This window comes from Tinamus guttatus, unplaced genomic scaffold (genome assembly GCF_059628265.1).
Source record: "Tinamus guttatus ecotype Peru unplaced genomic scaffold, ASM5962826v1 Tinamus_guttatus_pri_ptg000227l, whole genome shotgun sequence".
Lineage (NCBI taxonomy): Eukaryota > Metazoa > Chordata > Aves > Tinamiformes > Tinamidae > Tinamus > Tinamus guttatus.
The window spans coordinates 3064669-3089942 of NW_028288761.1; the positions used below are offsets into that span (position 1 = coordinate 3064669).

Below are 25274 nucleotides of genomic sequence, written 5' to 3' on the forward strand. Positions count from 1 at the left end.
TGTTTGGGAAGGGTGAACCATGTACCTGGAGCAATTCTACCCTGTCGATGCAAATCTTCTCCCGCTCTGTTTGTTGTAGGACCATCAACACCAAAACCCATTGTAACCTCGCCAGAGACCACAGCATGGCCTCCGCATACAGTGCCACCAACAGCTGAGCCGAGCTCAGGTACTGTAGTTTTCTCTTCGGCATCTGTTGCTCTTGGTGGATAAGGGTCCCAGTTGTGTTCATTGTGGCCTTCAGCTGAGGTGCAGAGCAGCTGTGGTGGAAGGCCTGAACTTCTTGATTCACCCAACGGTACTGGTTGGGCACACCGTGATTGCTGTGGCTCTTTCTGTGGGGTCACCGTTGGATCTCCTGCCTGTGTTCCTGTTACTGGGACAGTGGGCTCTTTGGGAAGGGTGAACCATGTACCTGGAGCAATTCTGCCTTGTTGATGCAGATCTTCTCCTGCTCTCTTTGTTGTAGGTCCATCAACACCAAAACCCATTGTAACCTCGCCAGAGACCACAGCATGGCCTCCACATACAGTGCCACCAACAGCCGAGCCGAGCTCAGGTACTGTGGTTTCTCTTCTGCATCTGTTGCTGTTAATGATTTTTTTTCCTTTTTAATAATTGGGTTTTGCACTAAAATTTTAATTTAAGGAATTTTTATTTCTTTTCATCTACTTTTTACTTGCTAATCCGTCTTCATATATCCAGAATATTATGTGCAGGAGTATTATCTCTCAGTATTCTTGTCTTCCCTTTTGTGCTCTATATATATATATATTCTTTCCAGATTTTTGGTGTGTATCGCAGTTAGTGTTCACATATAGACAGAAGTGTGACTCTAATTTTTTTATATACTGCTAGAAATCGGAGCATCTTTTATTTTTGATCAAGTCCATAAATCTTTTGCAAGCTCAACTTGTCCAACATTTGATGGTAGAATTTTCTGTTTGGAGCTTTAAAAAGACATTTTCTTATTAAGACTCAAAACTTTAACCCTTGTGCACATATACCTGCTGAAGATGTTGATCTTATCATTGGTTAAGAGGCAATGATAAGTCCTAGGCAGCTAGTTCAAGTGCAGCTGTTCATTCTGGGTAATGAACCATGTAAAGTTTTTGAGTATTTACTTCCTATCTGGAATAGCCTTGCAGACTTTGATATGAAATACAATCTGCTCTGCCTTATATACTAATGTCCTCCTGTCAACATGATCCATCTTGCTCATATTTCTGTTTCAACATCAATCATAGATTTCTAGTGCATAGAGATATTGACTCTTTATGGCATCAAAGACATGTGTGTAGGCTCAGCTTTGGAATATTTTGATTTAAATCCCAAGGAACTTGCAGGCTTGAAAATCCTATTTGACTTAATGTTCATGATTCTAATTGAGTCTTGGTCTCAAATTGCAAATGGTGGATCTCTACTTACTTTACATCAAATGAATCCCTGGGTCAGGTAATTCGAACTTCGTAATCTAGGTGATTTCCTCTTGCCGTAGAATGGCATATTTTTCTGTGGAAAGTATACATGACTATCTTTTACTCTGTTGCTCAGTGACGCCATCGTTATATCTGTGCAGCAGAGAAATGAAATGTTTCATCGGGCCATAGTGGCAACAAAAGTTTTTTAGATATTCAGAATGAATTATTCAGTCTTTCTTTCTTCACAGGTCGTGCTTCCTGCAGTGCTTCTGGGGATCCACATTATAACACTTTTGACCACAGAGTTCATAATTTCATGGGAAATTGCTCTTACACCCTGTCAAAATTGTGCAACATCTCTCAGGGGCTTCCATATTTCGATGTGTTTACGACAAATGAACACAGAAGTGCCAACACCAGAGTCTCTTATGTGAAGTCAGTTCAAGTAGAAGTCTATGGCAATGAGATTTCTTTGCTGAAAAACAAGAAAGTGAACGTAAGAAAACCTTTGCTTGAGACATATTTTCCTATCTAATATTTTTAAACTGGCATGCAGTAATTAAAGTTGATTGTGGAGGTCACAGAGGGTTTTTGCTTGTTTTTGTTTGTTTGTTTTTCTTTTTTTTTCCTTTTTCTTTTTTTCATTGAGTAAATTACTTCTTTGAGCTTTCAAACACGTTTACCCACGGCTGCTTAGACTCAGATGTAATGTTCATTAATGGTTGCTTCCACTTCCCTTCTACGAAAGACTGTATGTTTCACTAAACTAGTTTGTTAGATTTTTGGAAGCTTGCTGCTGGCAGTTGTAGGAGCCCCCAGCATACACAGGCTGATTTTTACAACTTGTTATACAGGTGAATGGCAGCAGAAGGAATCTGCCTGTATTTATTGAGAGGAAGATAATTATCCAAAGCAGTGGTGGATATGTTCTCTTGGAAACTGATTTCGGACTGTGGGTCAGATATGATGGAAACCACTATGCAGAAGTCTCTGTGCCTTCTGATTACAGTGGTCTGCTCTGTGGTCTGTGTGGTAAGTCATAGTCTTAGTCACTTCTAAATGAGTCATGGAGACTAGTGATTATTTAAAACTTATTTCTTATCATGTCATATTTACTCTATACACAAGTACTTCCTGTCAAATAGACTAGAATTTATATCAGTGAAGAAAAGTTACCAGAATTTTTCAGTTCCTAAAAATCAGAACTTAAAAACCTCATATCCCTCTGGAATGTTGCGAATTATAACTAATATTTTTTGCTAGCTGAAAAATCTCATTTCAGTTCTCCGGTGTAGATATAATAATATTAATTTACATACACCTACTCAAGAATCCTATAAATGTATTTTTCTGTTATTTACATTCTGATGTGTTTGTCTTTCTTTGAGCGTAAGCTATGCTATTTCATTTCCTGAGTCATAAAGACTTGAGGTTGTTTCTAGAATAAGCTGGGAACTAGCTTCAGAATAGCTTACTGTCAGTATCCTCAAGCTTTCTTCCTGCTGTTTTCTTGTGCTGTTTTAGAAGCTGTTTATCCATCTTGGATGATCATGTTTGTAGAATCAAAAAAAAAAAAAAAAGATTACAGATTACACAGGCTCCTTTTTCACCTCTGCCTTATTTCAACTCGGATAGGTAGTGTTCTGATTAAAACAAAACAATGACAAAGGTACAGAATGGTCAGCACTGCTAGTAATGCCTGAAACTGTGTATGTTCATTTGGAGCAACATTCCAGAGCATCATTCTAGAATCAGGTGATTACATGAAATTTGCTTTAGCATGGAAATGTGACCGTAGAATCTCCAAGAGTAGCTTGTCATGTGCGTTTCTGGTTATGCTTTGATACGGATAAACTGAAATTTCCTAATTCACTTATGTCTCTGTAGATGTTTTACAGTTTCCATTCAGGAAACCTACCTAAGGATGTCATGCTGCAAATGATACCATTTGATTTTTAATCCACCAATACACTACTGATGTGATCCAAGAAAATTAGGGGATGGGTAGTTTAGCTAACCAATTCATTCCTGTATGCAGTGTTGTCTAGTTCCCTAGTTAGATAATAATTTACAGTCTCCTTGCTTCAAGTCCACAAGTCTGAAAGATAGCCCCGGTCATCTGTCATCAGTCACAGTCTAAAACACAAGTGAGCTCTTCTTATTTTGTCTAGTACACATTGATGTTGTACTTATATTCTCAGCAGTTCATTGTAGTCGATTTTATAAGCTACAAATTAACTTTCTTTTACAGATTTAAAATTTATATGTCCTATAAACCTCTTTTTACCATCACAGGCAATTACAATGGTGATCCAAATGATGACAACATAAAGCCCAATGGAGATACTGCAAGTAGTTCCACTGATCTTGGAGAAAGCTGGCTTGTCCCTGAGAATAACACCATGTATGTACAGGAGTGTAATCTCATGGCATTTTCTAATTAAATTATGTAAAATCTAATGGCTATCTAATCACCAGCTCTGTCACACAGCACCACTTTGCATCTGAAAAAAACCTTTCAGCTGCCCATTTGAAGTTGGGAGTTCCCATTTATGTTATACAGTGAATGAGAAGAGGGAGTGTGTGCTTTAAGTCTTGCGCTTAAGCAGAAAGTGTCTATAGAGTAAGAGACAGCTTCACTCCGATTCCCTGCTTGGAAATCATAACTTATTGGATCTCGTCATTCAGCTTAGCTTAGTTCAGCTAAGAATGAGCCTTTGAATATTCCAAAAGGCATCAAAAATGGAGTCCATTCAGTGATAAAGCTGACATCAGCCTTTCAAAGAAGCTGGCTAAAGTCTTGTGACTAACAAAATACTCACTGTTGTGCAGAAGTATCACGTGCCAATCTTCCCCTAAAACCTGATGCTAAGAGTTATGAAACAAAGACCTTATTATCCTTGCTTTACCCAGATGCTCTGTTGGGACAGAAGAGCAGTGTGACCCTGTGCTGGAGAGTGAAGCAAAGAAGAACACAACATGTGGCATGATCACAGACCCAGCAGGTGGTATTTTAGTAGTTTTCTGAGGTATATGATGAAGTGCACTGCAAGTTGCAGCTTATATTTTCTGTTCTCCTCAACCCATTGTTCTGAACTCACATTGGAGGCATATAAACTGTCTAGTACCAATAACCACCACAAAACTCATACCTGCTTGGTCATGATATGTCAGCTGTTCAGACAAGCCTGTGTCCACAAAGATCTGAGAACAATGATGACAGACTCATAGTCGCTGTTTGATTTATAATATACTTGTACTCTGCTTTCTCAGAGAAAAAGTTCAGAGGGTACTGACATTGTATGTACTACAGACACTTTATCGTATTCTCTAGAGGTTCACTGAATTAGAGACCCTCTGTGCCTCCTGCAGGTATCTTGAAATAGTGGATTGCTTAGCCACCAACTCTTGATTTATGTAAGCTATGATGTGTTACTCATGCAAAAACAAGAAACAGGGATGGTAGAGAAAGCCAACTCTATGTGCTCAGTTTCATGTGTTGGTATGGCTTACTAAGTAAAGTTAGCCTGATATAAATTATACAAATCTTTTTAGGACAGAATAGGCAGTGGTGCTAATGAATCTTATAATCCCCTCTTTTTTTTCCTATACTTTAATGTGTCTTTGTTGGTTTACTCAGGAATCTTCAAGGATTGTCATGCCAAAGTGCCTCCAGAGAATTTCTTTGAAAACTGTGTTTATGACATGTGTTTCACTGGGGGACAAGCAACATCCTTATGCTATGGACTGCAGGCCTATGCTGAGTCATGTACCAATGCTGGGATATGCATAGAGTGGAGAAATACTACAGTTTGCCGTGAGTACTGTGGTTTATAAATATCTCTTCCTGTTTAAACTTTCAATGTATGTAGATTTTCTTCTACATGTATGTCATTTAATAATTGTAATGCTTGAGTATAGTCTGTCTCTTGTCATGTTTTTGAGCCTGCTTCAGTTTCAGTATTATTCCAGTATTTATATAAAACACTAATTCTCATGAACTTCTGGATACATTCAGGTCTAATTGTTTTGGAGCACATATTGCAATTCAGTTCTTGATAGCCACTGCAAGAGTGCAAACCTGATCTTTAAGTCTTTTGTAGCCAAATCTGGCCCAACAGGCATTGAAGCCAAACCATAAAAATTACTGAGAGATCGTGGGAGTTGCTCCACATGGGAAAAGAATTACTGTGATTTTTGAATGACCTTTGATTTAAAGCACCCAGTGAGTCAGTGCTGGGAGGGCATAGCACACAGGGACATCACATAAAAAGAGACAGAGCAAGAAATTAGCTTCTAACACCCAAACAGATTAAGGATATGGACATTCAAACTCCCTATTCTGAGGCAATAGCTTAGAGCCTAAAGATCTAGGGCTTGATTATGGTTATAGAGAAGAGAATTATTCAGTCACACTAAGAGAACTGACTCTCAAGTATTTTCTCCATCAGTAATTCAAATACAAACTCAGCTGGGAACCTGACAAGAGGCAAGTACTCTGACTAGATAGCTGGAGAAGTTGCCTGTAATTGTCTGAGAGAACTAAGAGGTCCTGCTACAGGGGCAGAAGTGAATGAGAATTACATGTGGTGATTTATGATAGAGTGTAGACAGAAATTTAAGCTTTTTAGATCACATAAATGGGCAAATGCTTGAAGATCTCTGTAGGATGTAACGTTTTCCATGAGGAGTATACTTTGAATGATAGAAACAAAATTTTACTGTGAGCAGGAGGGATATGAGAGCATAATATATTTTCTCAGGAGTCTGAGATGAAAGATAAAAGTCTGATTTTTAGTTCTATTTTTAAATATGTGGCATCTGTTCAAAGAGTAACTACAGTAATGGGGCCATATCAGGTACTACATGAAGAGATTCATTTTTAATTGAGTGACCTGAGTACCAAGGAAATAACAGAGCTCGGGAAGGGGGACATCTGCTATTTAATCAGTGAATGCCTATAGCCTGTAGAGCTGTGGTTCAAAACAAAGCTCTATGAAACCCATCATTGTTCACTATACTGTTAAAAATGAGTTTTAGATCCATGTGAAAACCACTGCCCATGGAAAGCCTGGGTCCCTCCCGCAGCCACATGGCTGCTCTGGCCAGCCCAAGCTTTGTGACCAACTCCTCCCAAGCTCTCTCCTTTGTGTTCGCAGGTGGAAGGCCAGGGCACAAAGGGCTCTGATGAGCCTGCATGCTGTTCCTCAGCAAACTGCATCCCTCATGGCACAGCTGTGCACATTGTAACTGCTTAGGAAGATGGTGAAACACAGGGGTTTATGTTCTCAGAGTTCCTATAGTCCATAGCCTCTCTGCTGCCTATTGCTATTTATTAGTGAGATTCAGAGCTTAGAACACTGACAAAGTTGTTTCCAATAGGCTACCAGGCAGCTCTCCTTTCCTACTTAACCTCCACTTAAATACTAAGGGTAGCCAAAAACAGAACGGTGCAAGCTATACCCTCATCAGCAGATCTGTATGTCTTTAATTCTCAAAAAAAAATTACTGAACCAAGTGCAAATAGGCCTGTATAATCACACTCAGGCATTACACTCAAAGCAAGGCTGGATGGTTTAAGATCCTACGTGAGTTGATGTGCAGGGTGGCTCTCATTTCTTTGTCTGTTTACCTCATCTTACAATCATCCATTATCTCACAGTGCAAGAAAAGCCTTGGTAGTCAACACTCTCCAATGTTACGCTTTTGAACAGCAAATTTCAGTATATTTCCAAGAGAAAACAGTGAATGCACCATCATTTTTTTCATACAATTTTGCCCTTCTGAGTGATCTTGTTTTTATTTTGTCTCTAGCAATGTCCTGTCCTGGAGGCAGTGTCTACAACAGCTGTGGTACCAGGTGTCCTTCTACCTGTGTGAATATCTCAGTAGCTGATTCCTGCAGTTCCTTACCAGTGGAAGGTTGCTTCTGTAAGGAGGGCTATGTTTTGAGTGGAGACCTATGTGTGCCAGAAAGCAGCTGTGGATGTGTTGATGAGAAAAACCATTACTACCAGGCAAGTTATCCAAATGCATTTGGAAAAGCCGGGGGCGGGGGGGTGGAATTATAAAGACTAACAACTAACATAACACTAACAAAATTATTATTTACACTGTTAATAAAAGACAAATTGAAATTCACTTTGGCAGCCTTCCTGATCAGTGGACTGTGTGGCCATAATGATCATGTGCCACATAAATATATCACTGACATTCAAATACTAGAAATATGATTACCCATTGTGGTATAATCTTTCCAGTCATCTTATAAAATTTGCTTCTACACTTTTCTTTTTCTCTCAGCTGGATGAAAGCTGGTTCACCAACGATACCTGCACTGAACGCTGTACCTGTAAGGCGAATAACAACATTGTTTGCACACCTTGGGAGTGTGGGGTGCGAGAGGAGTGCAGTGTTCAGGATGGTGTGTTGGGCTGTCACTCCAATGGTAAGTCCTTCCTGCAACTGGTTGTCAGCGTCAATTCAGTAATTAGAATCTTCTGCACCTTCTAGCTTTCCCACAGACACCTTTCCCTATGTCCTGGCAAAATGCCAACAAACAGCTGCTAGAGCTAAGAGATGAAAAGACAGATGATGTGTCTTGCAAGCACTAATTCCATTCTGTTGTAGTGGATATCAGTATGAACTGATGCTGCTCAAAAGCTTGCAAGATCACATGGGTTCTTTTTGAGATCCTAGTCCCAAACCACCAGTGCTACAAGCTCTACGTTTGGAAATTGAGAAGAACCGCAATTATGAGAGTCAGGATAGTTGCAAGGGCCTTAAATATGTTTGTGTATTTAGATGTATAATTATGTATTTACATACTATCAAGTAGAAAAGCTGTGAGTTACTCCCAACTAACATACCTCATAGCTATAACTGCACATAGAAATGGCTAAAAAGGTTCATTTTATGCCAAGTTATCAATCTGTACATAATTAACAAAAAAAAAAAATGAAGAAACACTTTCCGGAAACTTCTGTTTTCCATATAAATGTCACTGGCATAATCATGAGATACGTGATAATGAAAGTTTTCCCACATAATAATTGTCAGGAGCAGGTTCCTGCACTAATGCAAATGTCTTTGGTCAGCTGAGCCAGTCATGAAATACAACCAAAAGTCATTGAATACATTTTTTCATCATTCAATGACTATTTGGTTTGTATTTCATGACTGGCTCAGCTGACCCAAGACCCCATTTTCACTTATGTGATGGACACCTTGACCCACCTACACCTGGTTGAGGTATCGAACAATAACAGTATCACTCCTGTAACCATCCGTGGCAAGAATGAAGACCGAGGAAAAAGAGGGGCCACATACCTGAAAGAAGTCTACATAGATGTATATAATGTACGAATCACCCTTCAGAAAAGCCAAGGAATCCTGGTAGGTGCTGGTGATCTTTCAATTCTTGCAAAAAGTGCTCAAAGCAGTAGCTGTACAAAAAACGATCTTCACATTTGCTAAGTGACATGCACAAATATTGTTAACATTTGTGGACACCTCAATTAACTTGATATTGTGGAGAAATTGAATTTCTCTTGATTACCCAAGACATCTGATACTGTTGTTCAAGCAGTATCTTGGAGCTGGAGGCCAGAGTCTCCAGCTATTAGAACTTCTGTCTTAACTAAAGGATTGCGTTTCCAAGTTCAATAGCTGTTATCGATTCAATCATCTATAGCTAGTCTGGGCAAGCAGAGGAAGAGTCAGTCCTAGTGTGTTAGTCTGGGATACATGGAAGTCCCTTAGGCTGAACATCATCCTGTGGGAGGGTAGGTGTTTGCTCAAAACCAGTGATCTTTACAGTTCCCTGGTAAGGTCTTAGGCTCTGAATCCTGCCCAGTTCTCCTCAGCTACCGTAGTTGGAATGCACAATGGTGGAATTATCAAGCAGTTGAAAATACCACTGGGAAGTCTGTAACCCTACAAGGAATACAAAATGTGAGCAGAAAAGCCTTCACAGGAGAGTGTACTGACAAATGACTTGTGTCTCCAGTTGAACAGTGAGAGAGTCTACACTCCAGTAGAAAACCGTCTGCGAGGCGTGTCCATTGGCAATGTTGGCACATATATTGTAGTGGAAACTGACTTCGGTATGGTAGTGAAATATGATGGTGATCACCATCTGGAAATCACCCTCCCACAGTCTTACTTCTCAAAGGTAAGATTTAATACGTAAGCGTACAGCCACTGTTTCAAAACTGCTGCCTTGTGTATTGACTTTTCATTTCTCTTCTTGCATTTTGCTATTGTATCCCTTTTGGAGCAGATATTGTAACACATAAGTCTTTTTTTTTCTTTTTGTCTTGTAAATAACTATTTCTTTGTGTTGTAGAGATAGGGAGATAAAATGACCCAGCTGGCTGAGTACTTGACAATTAGCTACAAGAAATACACTGTGATTTTAGAATTAAATAGCTTGAAGTCTTAGGGGACCACAAATTTATTGCAGTATCTACTTTATTTCTCCCTTGATGCAGACAGACACTAGTGAATGGATCTGAAGCATTTGGTACAATATGTTTTTATAATAATGATTTGGCTATGTTATTCCATTGTCAATTAATAGTTCTCGGGGAAGTTGAGGTAGAACAGATAATGTTTAGAATACAATTCTTCTTCACTTGCAGGTACATGGTATGTGTGGTAACTTCAATGACAAACCTGAAGATGATCTGACCTTGCCCAATGGTACAGTTGTTAATGTCATACAGTTTGGAAATAGCTGGAAAGTGGAAGAAGACAGTGATGCAGGGTAAATATGACTTCTTTTCATATTTCTTATGTTCCTTTGACAAACAGTCTCCTTTAACGTGTTTTGCCTATTTTGCTACTCTGCAACACATAGGTAGTGCATGTGAGATTTCTCTCTTCTTCCGTGTGAAGCTCTAACAAAAGCCATCAACATAGGAAACCACTGCACAGGCCAGAAGCAAACCACAACCCACCTCTGATGTACACACTTGGGGAATTAGGCTTTGAGGTAGTCCACAGTGTGGGCATAGTCTATGGTTATTTTACACTGAAAACAGCTAGAGCAGAACTATGGTGTTGGGGAGCAACGAGAACCAGCAACGAGAAGGAGATGGGGAGCTGAGCATAATAACACAGCTTGCCATACAGGAGCATCACCAACCAGAGACCATCCCACAGCACTTGAGTAAGGGGAGCAGGGCAGATGAGGAATGGCAGCCGGGTCAACTGAGAGTCCAGATCACTGGACAAGTTCGGAGTGACAGGTCCAAAGTCAAGCTGGAAGTCAATTCACTTGTCAGAATCGGGTTCAATGAGGCTAACCATGGCCAGACAGAGCCCAGGGATGGCTTAGCAGGCCCATGGTGATGGGGTCTAAGGCCAGGCTGAGCAGCCAGTCAGCAGGTCAGGAGCCAGATCAGGCCCAGTGGGGTTAGCCAGGGTCAGACACAGCCCCATCATGTCCAAACAGGGCCACGGTAATAGGGCCAGGCCAAGGCCTGGTCGGACAGTCAGCCTCGTCAGGGTCCAGATCAGTGTGGCCTGTGGCCAGGTAGAGACAGGGCTGTGGCAAAGCTGGAGACTGGCACTACTACGGCATGGCTGGCACAGGGCCTGACCGCTCCAGTTTGGGCCGAAGTGGTGTTCTGGGCTGTGGGCCTGTGTGGGATGAGATTCCAGGAAGGACTGGTCAGGGCCAGTAAGGTCTGTTAGTGCATTCAGGGCCCAGAGAGATGGGGAAAGAGACAGGGAAAGATCAGATAAGCATCTAAAACCTTTAAACTTTTTATATCTTCCCTGTAACAATAAATCAAGTCACAAATCAGATTCTGCAAGGCTGCTTATTAATACCTCTCAGGATCAGATTTGCCACTTTCAGTCTGTTTTACATATGTCTTTGACACTCAAATTTAACTGTGTTTATGCTTTCATGTAGCTGTTTTTCAGACTCAAGAGATGATGATCTTCCTCCTTGCACTGCTGAGAACAAACCAGTCATTGAAAGCGAATGTAATGTCTTAAAATCAGACAAATTCACACCATGCCACAATCTGGTCAATCCTGAACCTTTCATACAGATCTGCACCTATGACATGTGCCAGTACGATGGCATGATGTCGACTCTCTGTGACATAATTCAAGTTTATGTGGACACCTGTAAGAATGAAGGAATCATCATTAAATGGAGGAACAGCACATTCTGTCGTAAGTGCACAAGCGAATGAAAAATTAAAACCTGGGATGACTAATGGCATGCAATTTAATTGGCATGAAAATTAATTAGCAGTATTAGCTGGACAAATTATGTAAAAGATAATTAAATTCAAATCCTCACAAAATGCAATGCTATTATCTGTGATTTTATGACTTCATTGCTGCACTGAACTTTGATTATGTTGAGTTACATCCAGTGGTAACTTAGAACTAGACAAGCTGTGGGAAGTAATGTGGAGTTAGAATAGTTTTAGTAGCCAGATAGATATTGTGAGATATTGCAGTGAGTCTAAAATTGAGACATAGTATAACAAGAAGATTAGAAGAAATTGGAATACTGTATTAGAACAAAGGGCTCAATACTGTTCACTGTGATCTGAATGAAGACTGGCATCTGAGTGAAGATTTGTCCGCTTGGTTAAAGGAGCTTAATTAACACCTTATGCCTTATGTTGCTGGCGGGTTGAGCACTCTTAAGGCATTTGCCCTAATGACTCACATTTTCAGCAGTGCCCAAACAGGCATTTGCAACACTGAGCTGGAATTGTGAATCTGAATTATCCAGGTACCACCAGCTGAGACCCATGTGTAATAGAACTGAATCAACAGCTCCAGAAGGATTCTCTGAATTATTCTTTTGTTTGTTTGTGTGTGTGTTTTGTTTTTGTTTTGTTAAGGTCAAAATTCAAAATCGTACCATCAAAATTGTCTATTAAAATGCAATCCAACACTGCCATTTTGCAGGCCAAGTTCTAGCTTTCAGGCAGTGATAGGTGTTTGCAGTTGTGGTTTCTAAGTGTATTTAGTAACACTGTTTTTATTTTCTTCACCCACACACAGCATTGCCCTGTTCAACCCACAGCCATTACACAGACTGTGCTTCCCCCTGCCCATCAACATGCAATGACATTTTTGCCTCTTCCCTTTGTGAGAAGACAGAACAGTGCACTGAGGGCTGTGAGTGTGATAATAATTATGTGCTCAGTAACGGCAAGTGTGTACCTCTGAGCAATTGTGGCTGCAGGGATGATGACGACAACTACTACAGTGTAAGTAGTTTGTGGAACAAATCTCTGTCTGCAAAACCTGTGAAGATTTGGCTTCCTGACCGAATGGGAGAGAGAGAAATCATTAGGTATCTTTGATCTGGGTAGAAAAAGCTGCAGGCTAAGTTAGGAGCAACTGCAAAAGCTTGGTGCTTTGCATACGAGGCCAAAATTGAGACATATTGGAGACCAGTACTTTGATCAGAGTTATTCAGGCAGTCTGTCTCTTCTCAAGATACTCAGTAAGGCAAATGGACTGAGATTCCCCACCTCCCAGGCTTCTGGAGAGATTATGCCTGGATTAGGCAGTTGTGGAACAAGCAGCAGGACAAATCGTATCTAGCCAGCCCCCAAAACCTTCACTATTCATTTTCTATTGCATTGTAAAGCTGAGCACCACAGTAATATTCTTGCTGCAACTTGTGTCCAGGCTGGGGAAACTTGGATAACTCAACACTGTGCTCAGAGATGCCAATGTCAGAATGGTGTCATCACATGTAAGGACTATGGCTGTGACTCTCAAGAAACCTGTGTGATCAAAAATGGAAAACACAAGTGTAATCCAACAGGTATGTGCATGGGGATCTTCATTTGGTGTTTCATGAAGGCTCAAGGAGGAGGAAGAATGAGAGGTATCCAGTCTTTCTTCCATGACACTTCTAGCCTTTTTACAGGGGAGGTCAGCCAGGTCTGCCAGTGCTGAATGCAAAAAGGCTTCAATTTTCACAACAGAAAGTTCCAGTACAAGACACACAATCTCTAGAGGGAAGCAAAACAGTAGTTTGAAGATATATTTACCTCTAGAAAATTGACAGTTTAGTCTGACTGGTTTGCAAAGAAAAGAGATTTGTACTGTATCTACTACAAATAAAATTCAGATACATCTTTGTATCCTCTGGCAATTAACCTTTTCTCTTCACTGTGTGCTGATTTGAGAACAGAAAAAAATGAAGCTCTAAAAGTCAGGACAGAGCAGATCTGAATGGGTATTAAGTAAATATACTAGTCAAATAACTTTGTTGCTTTTCATCCAGTAGCTCCTTTGGATAGGATTCTGGGAGATATTTGCTGTGCTACATTTAATCCCATATGCCACAAGTAAATTGGAATATTTATGACATAGCTTGTTGCCAAGTGATTCTACAGCTGTATTTTGAAAAACGGTATAACATAGGTCTCGCCATACAGGTGACCAGTACAAGAACAATGGAAATGCAGTTTTGCAGTGCTCCATTTGGGCAAAATACCACTGCAGAGATGCCACAGCAGCCTTAAGGAGAGCCTAGTTCTTGAAGAATGATTGACTCTGCACTTAATTATCAAACAAAATACATAGACAATAGTTTCTACATCTAATTTTTAGTTCTGGTGATCCTAGTGATAAATTTAGTAACCTCAGAAGTAATCAGTGTGACATCAAGTGCTTTTTATGTTTCAAGAATTTCATATTTCACATTGTGGTGGAACATGAAACCCATACCTCTGAGAGCCCTCAGATACCCATTCACTAGGGTGATGCCAAAGTACCCATCTTTGCTTTCAGAGACCTGCACGTTAGCAGAAAACTTTGTTATCTAGTCCTTATTAAACTGGTCCATGTATAGGATTTGACATTTAGACTGGAGGGTAATGAAACTCTCTTCTTTTAGGTTTTAAGAAATGCTGGATCATGGGTGATCCACACTACACCACCTTTGATGGCTTGGTGCACCACTTCCAAGGGAAATACAAGTATATTCTGGCACAAACCATCCCTAACCTACCTGATACTCTGACACAGTTCAGCATCGAGGGCATGAACTATCCTCTTCCTTTAATTCGACACATTACTTACCTCAAAGAGATTCTCATCAATGTCTATGGTCATACGGTGCGCTTCAGACAGAAGAGGCAGGTTCTGGTAAGTGTCTCACTGCAGCGCATGGACAAAATGCTCCTCCAATCCCCCTGGTATAAAACAAATTTGAATTATAAATGCCTATTTTGAAGCATTTAATATTGAAACTGTATTTTTACAGCAGTGCTATGGGGCAGCCAAAAATGTGTTGTCAGTTGTGCTGAGTCCTCACAAACAGTAAGGGTGGCTCCTGCCTTAAGCTCATCATTTTATTAATTAGAATAGGAAATGGGGAATAACATGCAAACTTGGAAATAAAATAGAGAGCAATGTAAAGACATGAAAAAAATGCTAAGAGGGATTTATTGTAAGATGGACTGACTGTGAAGTTTAGAGCTTCTTGCTGTAGCAAAATTCCTAAGACTGTGCCAGAGAGACCTCAAAAGATTAAGAATCCTGCAGTGTGGTAATGGAACTAGGATCATCATCCAAAGGAAATCTAACTTGGGATGCAAGAATGATTCTGAGTGCAGATGCTGACCTGTATTTTAGCAGTAATTTGTGGAGCAGGCAGAGCTGTACCTGAACTCAATAGGTGTAAGAAGGGGTGCACACTAACATTACAGTCACGATATTTTATGTACTTTACACAAGTTTCTCTCCTCAGTCTCTTTGAAAAGCAGGTAAATAGGGATCAGAGCACCCATTTTAGAGGTGTGAAGAACAGAATAAAGAATACTGAAGGGAATTGCAGAAAATATCCATTTCAGAGCTGAATTTCTAATCATTTCTGATTTAAAAATAGTAGCTGAAGTACTAATCTCAAGCATAGTGTGATGGGGATTGATTGATTAAAAATTGGGAATGCTTTAGAAAAGAATGCCATGAAGTATTTATTTTTTAAAAATTTTTGTATTTGTTTAGATTTAAGCACCTACTATTTTTTTCCCCTCTATAACCATGAGTAATATATTCTACTTAAAACAAACAAATAAAAAATAGAGATTTAGGAACAAAACACCAAATATCCCAAGACTTACAATAAAGCCATAGATTTTTTTTATCAGTGGTAGGGAAAATGAAAAATAGGCTTGTAAAACTCGTGTTTCCTTACTCTCATTAGTACATAAGCTTATACATTAGCTCATATACACATTTTATAGCTCAATAATAGAAATCTCCTAGGATGATATGAAAATATTGTGTCTTTTTTCCATACAGGACTTTATTCCTTTGAAAAAGTAAATACTGTTCCTTTTCTTTTCTTTTTTTTTCCTGGTTTCTAATATGTTTACCATGAAACCAGAGAGGAAGAGTGTTCATTTGTAGCATTGACCTGCTGTCCTGAAACCACATTTGAATTTGTCCCATATAATATGAATTTTAACTTTTTCTCTCCCTATTAGTTGGATGGTGTGAGGGTGATACCCCCCGTTCGTCCTCATGAAGGTATTCGCATATATCAGAGAGCAACAAGAATTTATCTGGAGACAGATTTTGGCTTATACGTGAGCTTTGATGGCAATCAAAATGCAGGTAAGTGATGCTAAGACAATCTGCGGAGATATTTATGTACAGACTGAGAAATGTTCTCATTCCAAAATGAAAAAAATTAGAAATCTTCATCCTATGAGTCTGTGAGTATGATATGAAGTTCCAGAAAACTGAAACCAAAAATGACTCCCTGAAACCAGAGATCTACAAAATTGGCATTTCTTTGTCTGGATCAGCCTGAATTTAGGAGAAATGGGATGTGCACACAGATTGTTCTAAGGTTGTTTATATAAAGTAAAGCCTGAATGATAAACGCAAAAGGAGACCACTTAAAATTACTGATTAGGATGATGGAGTAAAGTCAAAATGTGCCTCTTTGCCAATGTGTAACCTATTGAAGGGTTCTCAACTGTGAGCGTATGCTTCTGCATACTTCCTCCCACAGAATTCCTTACATTCTCTTTTACAAATGGGTCCATTCCTTTGTGCATGTCAGCAGGATTTGTGTCATGTACATACAACTCATTCCATGTCATCTCTTCAGATTAGAGCAGAGTTACTCCTGATTTAGAACAGAATATAGTTGTGTTATTTCTGAGAGTTAGCTGCAGGATAGTAACCTGTAAGCGCAAGGAGAACTTGCATGGAGATGTACTGCTAAATAAAGACTCTCCTGGCTACCATAAACTTTTTTTTTTTTTTTTAATGATCCATTTCTTGCAGCAGAGCAAAGAAACAGCTCTGTGAATACATGCATGGCCAGTTTTCAGTGTTATGCTCATCTCCTGTGTACAGGGTTCACGCCACTTTACTAATTCTTGTTCTGGATCCTGGAAAAAGCTATGTGACACTTATTTCCACTTCTTCCATATGCAAAGATATCTGTGTAATGGCTTTTCTTCTTCTGATCTCCCTAGAAATAAAGCTGGCCAACACCTACCAGAACAGAGTGGAAGGCTTGTGTGGCAACTTTGATGGGATATACAGAAATGACTTCACTAATCCCGATGGTGTTTGGGTGAGGAACGTGAATGTATTTGGTGAGAGCTGGAAAGTTCCTGTCCAAAGAACAGCCTCTCGTCGCAGGTACTTCATTTTCTATTGAATTTCTATGGTAGGCACAGCCACTGGAAATCAGTGAATACAGCCGTATTTAAAACCCAGACATAACTGCTATACTGCCTTGTTTTTCATCTTCCTGCCTTGTTCTGTTTGTAGTTCTCATTGCTAAGGTGAACTATCAGTGCTCTTCTATCTAACCAAGAGAGGCCTGAGCCATCACTGCATTATTCCAGATCACTGTCCTTTGGAGTCACAGCCATTGTAACTACCGTGGCACAGTGATGGCTTAGGTCTGGGGAGGACTCATGGGTCCTGGCCAGTTAATGATACTGTGCTGAATGGGCTTGAGGGAAGGCAGATACTGGTTCAGTGTCATCCCTTCTTATGGAAGATGAACACACTTTGGAAATCCAGCCAGATGAATTCACATTTTCTCCTAGAAGTTGTTTAAGAGTCTGATTTCCTTACTTTCCTAGCTATATTCTCTTTCCTGCCAGTACAAAGAAAGCCAGAATAATCTTTTTAGTATAAATGAGTGTGGTATTTGTGGTCAAGCCAGTTCTGCACTAATTGGTCCATACACAAATTGAAAGAGGTAGGGAACCAAGTTTTATTCCCTCTTTCTGCCTTCTCTGTTTTGAAAGGCCTTTGGAGGTTGCTTAGCCACTCACACAGAACATTTTTGGCAAGTAAATGGAATTGCATTAGCTGACAGGACATTATCTAACTGCAAAAACTTGTGTAATAAAACAGTAAAAAGCAGAGGCAAGCTCTGGAGGCTATGCCTAGAAGAGAACACCAGGCCTTCAGGCATGCAGCCAGCTGTTCAGTGAAAGTGAGCACATCTCCCAGAAATGGCTGACCTACTGCAGCTGCATCATTTTGGCTAAGATTCAAGGTTTATTGAAATGAGACATTGGATGAAACCTGTGTCATACAAAATGTCCAAAGGGACAATTACAGCTATGCCTTTTGGTTTAAAGAAAAACAAATCTCTGAGACAGTTATAGTACTTCATTGATTTGCTTTATGTGTCCCCTTACATTCATGATAATCCATGAGATAGAAATAAGCTGTCACTTCTTTCATAAATGCAGAAATACTCTTGTGATCTTCAATTTAGAGAGTAACCTTGTGAATACTGTGCTGAGAACTGGTGGTTTCACAATGCTTTCATTTGCAGACGAGATGTCTCTACAGAAGAGGAGGAGGAACCAGATACAGGGCTTTTCCAAGGTTGTGATGAAAGCACACTGGAACAACAAAACAGGACCTCTAGGTGTCAAATTCTGATAGAGTCAAATGGTCCTTTTGCAAACTGCCATTCTACCATCTCACCCGATTTCTATCTCACGTAAGTCTGTGCTGTAGACAACTGTTCACCCCAAATCAGTTTTTTTTTTTTTTCTGAGAAGAGCTGTGCATCTTCAGTTTCAAGAATATTAAGTAGGAATCAAGCATAAGTTGGACCCCATAATGTCTATCAGTATTAAACCTTACACCTGTAAGTTGTGATTTCCAGTGTGCCTAAAGTTCTTATTCTCATTCATTGAGAATTTAGTACTTGGCACCATTAGATTCGTTTTGGCAATTCCAGCATAATAAGATGTAGCCTTATGCTATAAACACAAGGGCTGAAGCTGGCAGTGACACTTCTTGTATCTTCCATGGGGAAGTACCAAAAACAGCCAGTGAATTTAGTGAGTTAGTAATTATCTTGCTGTCCACAAGAACTGCACACGTAATTCCTACATATTCCCTTTTGAACCAGATGAAATGTATTGAGTCACCCCACCTTAATTCTTCATCAGTCACAAATATGCCAAGTAGTTGCCAGTTGTCATCAAGGTACAGGAAAACAGAACTCAGAGGGAGGGCAAAAAGCAGTTAAAAGTAAGCTATAACTAATTTATTGGGAATAAATGATTTCTTATGTTGCACACAGGAGCTGCCTTTTTGATATGTGTGTGGAAGGAGATGATAATGCTACATTATGTCGCAGTCTGGAGCAGTATGTGCTGGCTTGTCAGGAGCAAGGAATCAGTGTGGAAGGCTGGAGGCAACAAACACTTTGTTGTAAGTACAGGAGGAACCAGAACACATAGTTTCTATCTAGGAAGGACTCTCAAAATCTGAGTTTTGGGGTTTCGCTCAAAAAAAAAAAATCTTCTTTTTTTACAGAGCCACCATGTATCAAAGCATCTCAGGGATTGAAAGCATATTGAATTGCAATCACTGTTCACAGTTTAGGATGCACATTTGCTCTTCTGGCCTCTCCTCAGAATCTTATGCTGACTTTTCACCTTTAAGCTCCAGCCTAGAAATTTACTTAGGAAAGCAGAGCAGTCAGAGCTTCTGTGAGAGAAAAGAGTTGGTGCTCTCACAAGTGAAAAATATAAAGGAAAGCTTTCAAGACATTTCTTTTCAATCTCTTTAAATCTACAAAATTTACTATTTTTTATTATTTGTGTACAAGATTTCAGAATAGATGCAGCACAACCCCCCGCATCACCTAGGTTTAAGAATGCAGGAATAAATCTCACAAATAACATCAAACCTTCTTTTCCCTAAGTATTTTTTCAAGCTGAGAGTTTCCACAAACTGCTTGTCACCCACAGTTTGATGAATTTACAACAAAAACACTTCCCATAACCATGAAACCTCCTATTTACAGGAATGGCTATCCTGGGTGTGTGAGAAATTATTTGAGATCAGTGAACACCACAAGTGGGATACGGCACGCAGATAACTGTTGACTGTGTGTTTCCTGACTTTGCAGTGCTTGAAATTCAACTTTCGATTATCTCCATGTATTTGTATTCAGCATTTTGCCTCTTACAAAATAGTAACATCTTTTGGTGCTGAAAAGACAATGTGTGAGTAACACACAGCAGCCTGTTATAACTAACTACATTCTCCTGATTCTTACAGCAATGGAGTGTCCTGCCAACAGCAACTACAGCTCCTGCATGTCCGCGTGCCCAGCATCCTGCGCTGACCTAACCAGCCCCTCTGAGTGCAACTCGCCCTGTGTTGAAGGCTGTGAATGTCTCCCTGGTTATGTTCTCAGTGGTTTTGACTGCGTGCCTTACAGGCAGTGTGGATGCACATACCTTGACAAATATTATGAGGTATGGTGTCATGTACCTCATAAGTACAGTGTGAGGTAGATGGCTTCCACAGTGTCAAACAATATTTTCTCCTGCTAAGTATTTTGACAATCTCTTCATTCTCCTCGGTGTGCAGGTTTGCATTAGAAACAAAGAGCAATTTGTTTAACAGTATTCTCATATCTAGAGGAAGCAGAGAGCAAGTTGAGCACTTGGTATGCCTCTGAATCTCTGCCTGTCAGAAAACTCAGGTCAGGCACATGGGGGAAGCATGTGATTACACTGTGACCTCCATGTTAATTCTTTACCTTTACGACTAAACAATGGCCTAATAGGCTCTTAAATTTACAGTAAACCAGTTATAGAGAAATTCTGCCAGTCACTGTGGTCCCTGCCCTTATCGAAGGTGGTAGGGGCAGGGCTGAGTTTCTGCAAAGCTGATTGTAGCATGAAGAGAGACTGAAAACGAGAGAGCCTGAAGGGTAGAGAGTATCTTCCCCTAGCTGAAGGACTAAACAGATTAAACAGCTTCATAATCTCACAGGTTTCTCTTTGGAAAAGTATTGAAGAGAATAGCATGGGTCCCCAGTGCTCCATTCATGTCTTCATGGCTGATTTTATTTGATGTTTTATAACATTTAACTGTTGTCTTCCAGATTGGAGAAACATTCACCACTGATGACTGCTCTCAGACATGCCTTTGCACAGAAAGCTCCAGCGTCTCCTGCTCTAACATAGTGTGTGGAGGTGAAGATATCTGTGGCATTTCAAACTATACTCGCGGATGCTACAGAAGTAAGTCAACTACCCTGTCACTTTGTTTTGGCACTAAGTCGTCTTGACTTACTGCTTTTAGGGCAGCAGATTCATCACTACCCTAAAGATCACTGAGTCTGAGATAGTGGCAACAGAATCTGAACAGAAGAAAATCCCTTTATAAATATACTGGGGATCTTGTTGTGATGTTTCATCTTAGAAAAAGTGTTTGTTTCTTCCACTCGTGTCATCACATATGAAATAAAAAATTGTCCTTAGCAACATGGAGAATATCTAGCATAGGTTAGAGTCGGTGTAAGCTAACCAAGAGCAGTTCAGTGTTGGATTATCTGAGATTCTGAAGTGTTTCTTCTTCCTTTTTGCTAGGTGGACCATGTATGCCAAGTCCTTGTCAGAATGATGGAGTTTGCTCTGAGACTACCAATGATACTTCTCTCACGTTTTCTTGTGAATGCACAGAACTGTACACAGGAGATACCTGTGGGACTGAACGGATAGGTAACAAAATTATATTGGATTTCACTGGCAGCACTACACACAAAGAGAAGCAGGTGTTAGATTAGGACTTCATCATAGCTCTTAATTGGCATTTTGTGATTTAATTGAAGGCAGGGTGGAGGCTTACCCAGAAACCTTTCTGCTGAATGTAGTTCAAGACAAGTCCTTGACAATGTTCCTCAGAGTAAGGATTGCCCCCGAGTACCACAGACTGAGGGGACATGTCTTACTGTTACATGAGTCTGCTCTGGCCAAACCTACCCTAGAAGCCCACAGTCCCCAGCCATTCACTTTCTCTACATGTCAGCTCATGCTCTGGCTCAAGTCTGAAACAAGCATCAGGCTTGAAATTGTGACAGAGGCTGGCGTCTACTTCAAAGAAAATAATCCAAAATGCCACATGGATACCTCTGACTAGAACCAGATATGTTTGCTCATTGCTCAGATTGCAGCGTGGCAAAAGTTTCTGTTTGCATTAGTCAGCTTTCACTGACAAGGATCCTGTTTCTTCTTCAGATCAAACAGCTACAGATCAAACACCAGAGGAAAAGGACTATACAGCTGCCATTGTTGTGGGAGTTTTGGCAGGTGCTGTTGTTGTCCTCATTCTCATCTCCTCTGCAGTATACCTGTTCAGGTAAGGCCTTTACCAGCTCTGCTACATCCCACAGAGACAAAACACATAAACACCTTCTGGTACCTCTATACCCCAGAACTCCCACCAGTCACACAATGGCAGGACCAGAAAGGAACTGGAGCATTCAGGAGCTCATTTGAGGAATATAAGGGAAAACTAACCTTTGTCTACAGGAATCAACATGTGCCATTTTTATTTCATAAGGTCTATGGATCACTATCACAAAGCTTAGGAATCTTCAAAATTTGGCTTCATTCATGCTTGTTTATCCATACTCACACCAGTCTCTGGCCTTCCACTACAGTTAAAAATAGAAATTAAAGCTGTTTTTTTTTTTTTGACAGAAGGAAGACAGGCACGCTTACATTGGAGAGAACAGCCAAAACTGGGAACTCATCTTTGAACCGCTCCAGAGACACACTGAATGACAGAGTACACGAGCAAGATTATGGCTGCGTAGTGAACACTGCATTTGATCAAAATGAATACGAAAACCCATATTCTAACATTAACAGTTAACATTTTTTTCACATTTATTTGTATAACTTTATTATCTTGTATTTTAATAATATCTCTAATAGTTTGAGAACAAAAAAATTCCAAATAAAGTGCTGCATTTGCTGAAGACCTTTGAAATCACTCTTCTAAAACTCATAGTGTAAGCCTATAATGAAGTGAAGGACTACAAATTTTTATTAAAGACTATATAGTTCTTTCTCCTCTTCTGAGAAGGGATGTTCATCTGGGGAGAGAAAACTATATGAAGACACCTAGACTGTCTGATGACAGACTAGTAAAAGGGATGAGACCTCCCACATGGAAGTCCTGGGCTGTTTGAACAACAGCTTCCTCCTTATGATTAGGAGGGAGAAGATAGTAATGAAGACTGTCATCACCCCAGTGCCTGTGGGTACAAAGCAAATTGTAACAGACACCCTCTGAAGAACATGATCCCGTTATTTGATTTCTGAGGGGTTAGTTCTTGTTTTGAGGAAGATTGTTGATTTCCTTAAGGGATTTTTGCAAATTCTGAAGTTGCCACAGTGCCATAGCCTGATTGCAGCTCTGCATCACCTGCATTCTAAATCCATGCTTAAGACCCCCAAAAGCAGAATATCAAAGCTGCTTGTGGCAAGGCCAAATTACACGTAGTGTGAGAGACACCCACGACAGACCTCTCTTACCTAGCTTGGGGGAATGAGATAGTGCCTTGGCCTTGTGCTAGCCCTAAATAATTGTCTCATGCCACAAGTGAAGCCTTTAAGGCATAAGAGAAGTTTCATTATGGTCTCTCTGATTGTTTTCCAGTTCTCTGCAGCTTCCCTTTTGATTATCCTAGAGGTAAGGAGCAGTGTGGGCTTCCCAGTTTTTCTTCTGTAATGTCAGTTCTTATTTACTTGCACCTTCTCCCTTTCCCTTTCTCTTGTACCCATAAACTCATGCTTTCCACAAGCCAGAAGAGTATTTGTAACCCCCATGAACGGTTAGGTGGATAAAAGGAATTTTATTTTAGGCCATTCAAGAATGTGCCAGCTGTCCACACATGAACAACACACAGCTATTGAGGGGTGGATGTGAATGGAAAGGGACTTTCAACCTCATTATATAATGAAAATTCATCAGCGTGAGAGAATTATTTGTGCACAAATCAACTGATAACCTTATGCTGAAATTTCATAGTGTTTATAAAAGCATCTTTCCTGCCTGTTCAGCAGGAGCTTCCTATGGCTCTCTCACACTTGCTAACGGCGCAATTCTGTGAATGTTGTGTGGTGCTGACTGTGCTCCCCTTCTGTTGTAGCAGGTGGGGCAAAGGCCGCTCTTTCTCTACCCTGCAGGTTCACAGCCCGAGCACTTTCATGCAATAGGGCCTGTATTTATCCATGTAAAGCAGATTCCTCTGTTTCCATGGATACACTTTGCTATTTCGATACCACAAGAATTCCCTTGGTTTTCCACTGCAAAGCCTTGTAAATACTTCAGACCTGAAACAGGAGGTGCTACACAAAGCAGAACTGCAAATTAGTGCTTCACTGGATTAACTACTGCATGTCAACAGAAGCCAGAAAGGGAACAAATCCACTCAGTGTTACTGCTGTCTGTCTCTGGCAATGCCAGGCCAAACAGTGAGGCTACCAAGAACAGCCATGTGTTCGGACCTTCTGCTGCTCTGATCTTTTCATCTTGCTATAAACCATCTGATCCTTCACCTCACTTTCAAAACGCTGTGCCTAATATACTTGTTAGTTCAGCGCACCCCAAGCACAGAGCCCTGACAGGGGCCGCGCGCCCCCTTCTCAGGGCACGGGGAAGGCAGCAGCCACCTCCGCTCTCTGCGCCCTGGCCGTCTCCTCCTCCGCCCCTCTGCTCCAAGGCTCGCGCTGGGCACAAGCTGAGGCCAGGAAGCACTTTCATGTCCTGAGGGGAACCCCTAGGCCACAGTATGAAAGACATGAAAAGCCCTCTTTTCCCTAAACGGCAATTTGAATTTACACTGAACTCCCCCTCTGTAACATCCCCGAGACAGCAGACAAGGGAAAGAGCAGTTCTGCTTTGCGTCCCTCTAAAAATCTTGCCGTAGGAGAAGCTCACTTACCCCCAGGCCCCGCAGAACCGCTGCCCTTGCTCCGCTCACCAGAGCCCATGCTTGAGGCCGGCAGGCCCCAGAGCAGCGTGACACTAGCTTCCTGTGAGGACGTGACGGCCCATGTTCTCCGGGGACAGGAGGAGCTTTGCGACAAGCTGGGCATTTTTAGAACCACCCTGCGGGAGGTGAGTCTCGCCCGCGCGGCAGAGTCGGCCAGCCTCCTCGCTGGCAGGCAGCTCTCCAGGGACAGTGCGAGCGCAGCCCGCCCCAGAGCGCCCGGCTCATCGCTATTTATAGCAGCCAGGAGGAGCCAGGAGCGGGGCCAGCATCGGCTGCTGGCCCCGCTCGGCGCTGCCCACAGCGGCAGCCCAGGCACAGCCGCGGCAGGACGGGCGCTGGGGGTGAGCAGGGCCCCGGGGGGTGCAGGGGAGGTCCAAGGGGGTAGGAGCGGGCGGCTGGCAGCAGGATGGAGCCCCGTTCGCCGTGCCGGTGAGGGATGAGTGCTGCGGGATGGCAGGCCTGGCTTTGCCCAGCGCCCGGGGTGTCCCCTTGCTGTGGGGCACCGGCCCTAGCTGCACGAGCATCCACAGTGCTGTAAAGCATCC

At 41.2% G+C, this 25274-nt stretch overlaps 1 protein-coding gene across 1 annotated transcript in view; it reads left to right on the top strand.

Moving 5' to 3' along the window:
• The window catches only part of LOC104568519 (uncharacterized), a 92212-nt gene extending 69611 nt beyond the window's left edge, over positions 1-22601 (top strand). Inside the window, exons 110-134 of the mRNA XM_088525585.1 lie at positions 470-559; positions 1499-1521; positions 1670-1917; positions 2276-2453; positions 3717-3825; positions 4335-4426; positions 5062-5238; positions 7236-7438; positions 7725-7907; positions 8610-8816; positions 9430-9594; positions 10064-10188; positions 11344-11612; positions 12462-12670; positions 13098-13236; positions 14317-14567; positions 15911-16040; positions 16916-17084; positions 18244-18414; positions 19006-19136; positions 19992-20191; positions 20827-20965; positions 21314-21445; positions 21962-22082; positions 22427-22601. Of these exons, the coding sequence (XP_088381711.1) occupies positions 470-559; positions 1499-1521; positions 1670-1917; positions 2276-2453; positions 3717-3825; positions 4335-4426; positions 5062-5238; positions 7236-7438; positions 7725-7907; positions 8610-8816; positions 9430-9594; positions 10064-10188; positions 11344-11612; positions 12462-12670; positions 13098-13236; positions 14317-14567; positions 15911-16040; positions 16916-17084; positions 18244-18414; positions 19006-19136; positions 19992-20191; positions 20827-20965; positions 21314-21445; positions 21962-22082; positions 22427-22601 (4036 nt within the window). The remainder of the gene's footprint in view (positions 1-469; positions 560-1498; positions 1522-1669; positions 1918-2275; positions 2454-3716; positions 3826-4334; positions 4427-5061; positions 5239-7235; positions 7439-7724; positions 7908-8609; positions 8817-9429; positions 9595-10063; positions 10189-11343; positions 11613-12461; positions 12671-13097; positions 13237-14316; positions 14568-15910; positions 16041-16915; positions 17085-18243; positions 18415-19005; positions 19137-19991; positions 20192-20826; positions 20966-21313; positions 21446-21961; positions 22083-22426) is intronic.
• The last annotated feature ends 2673 nt before the right edge of the window (positions 22602-25274 follow it).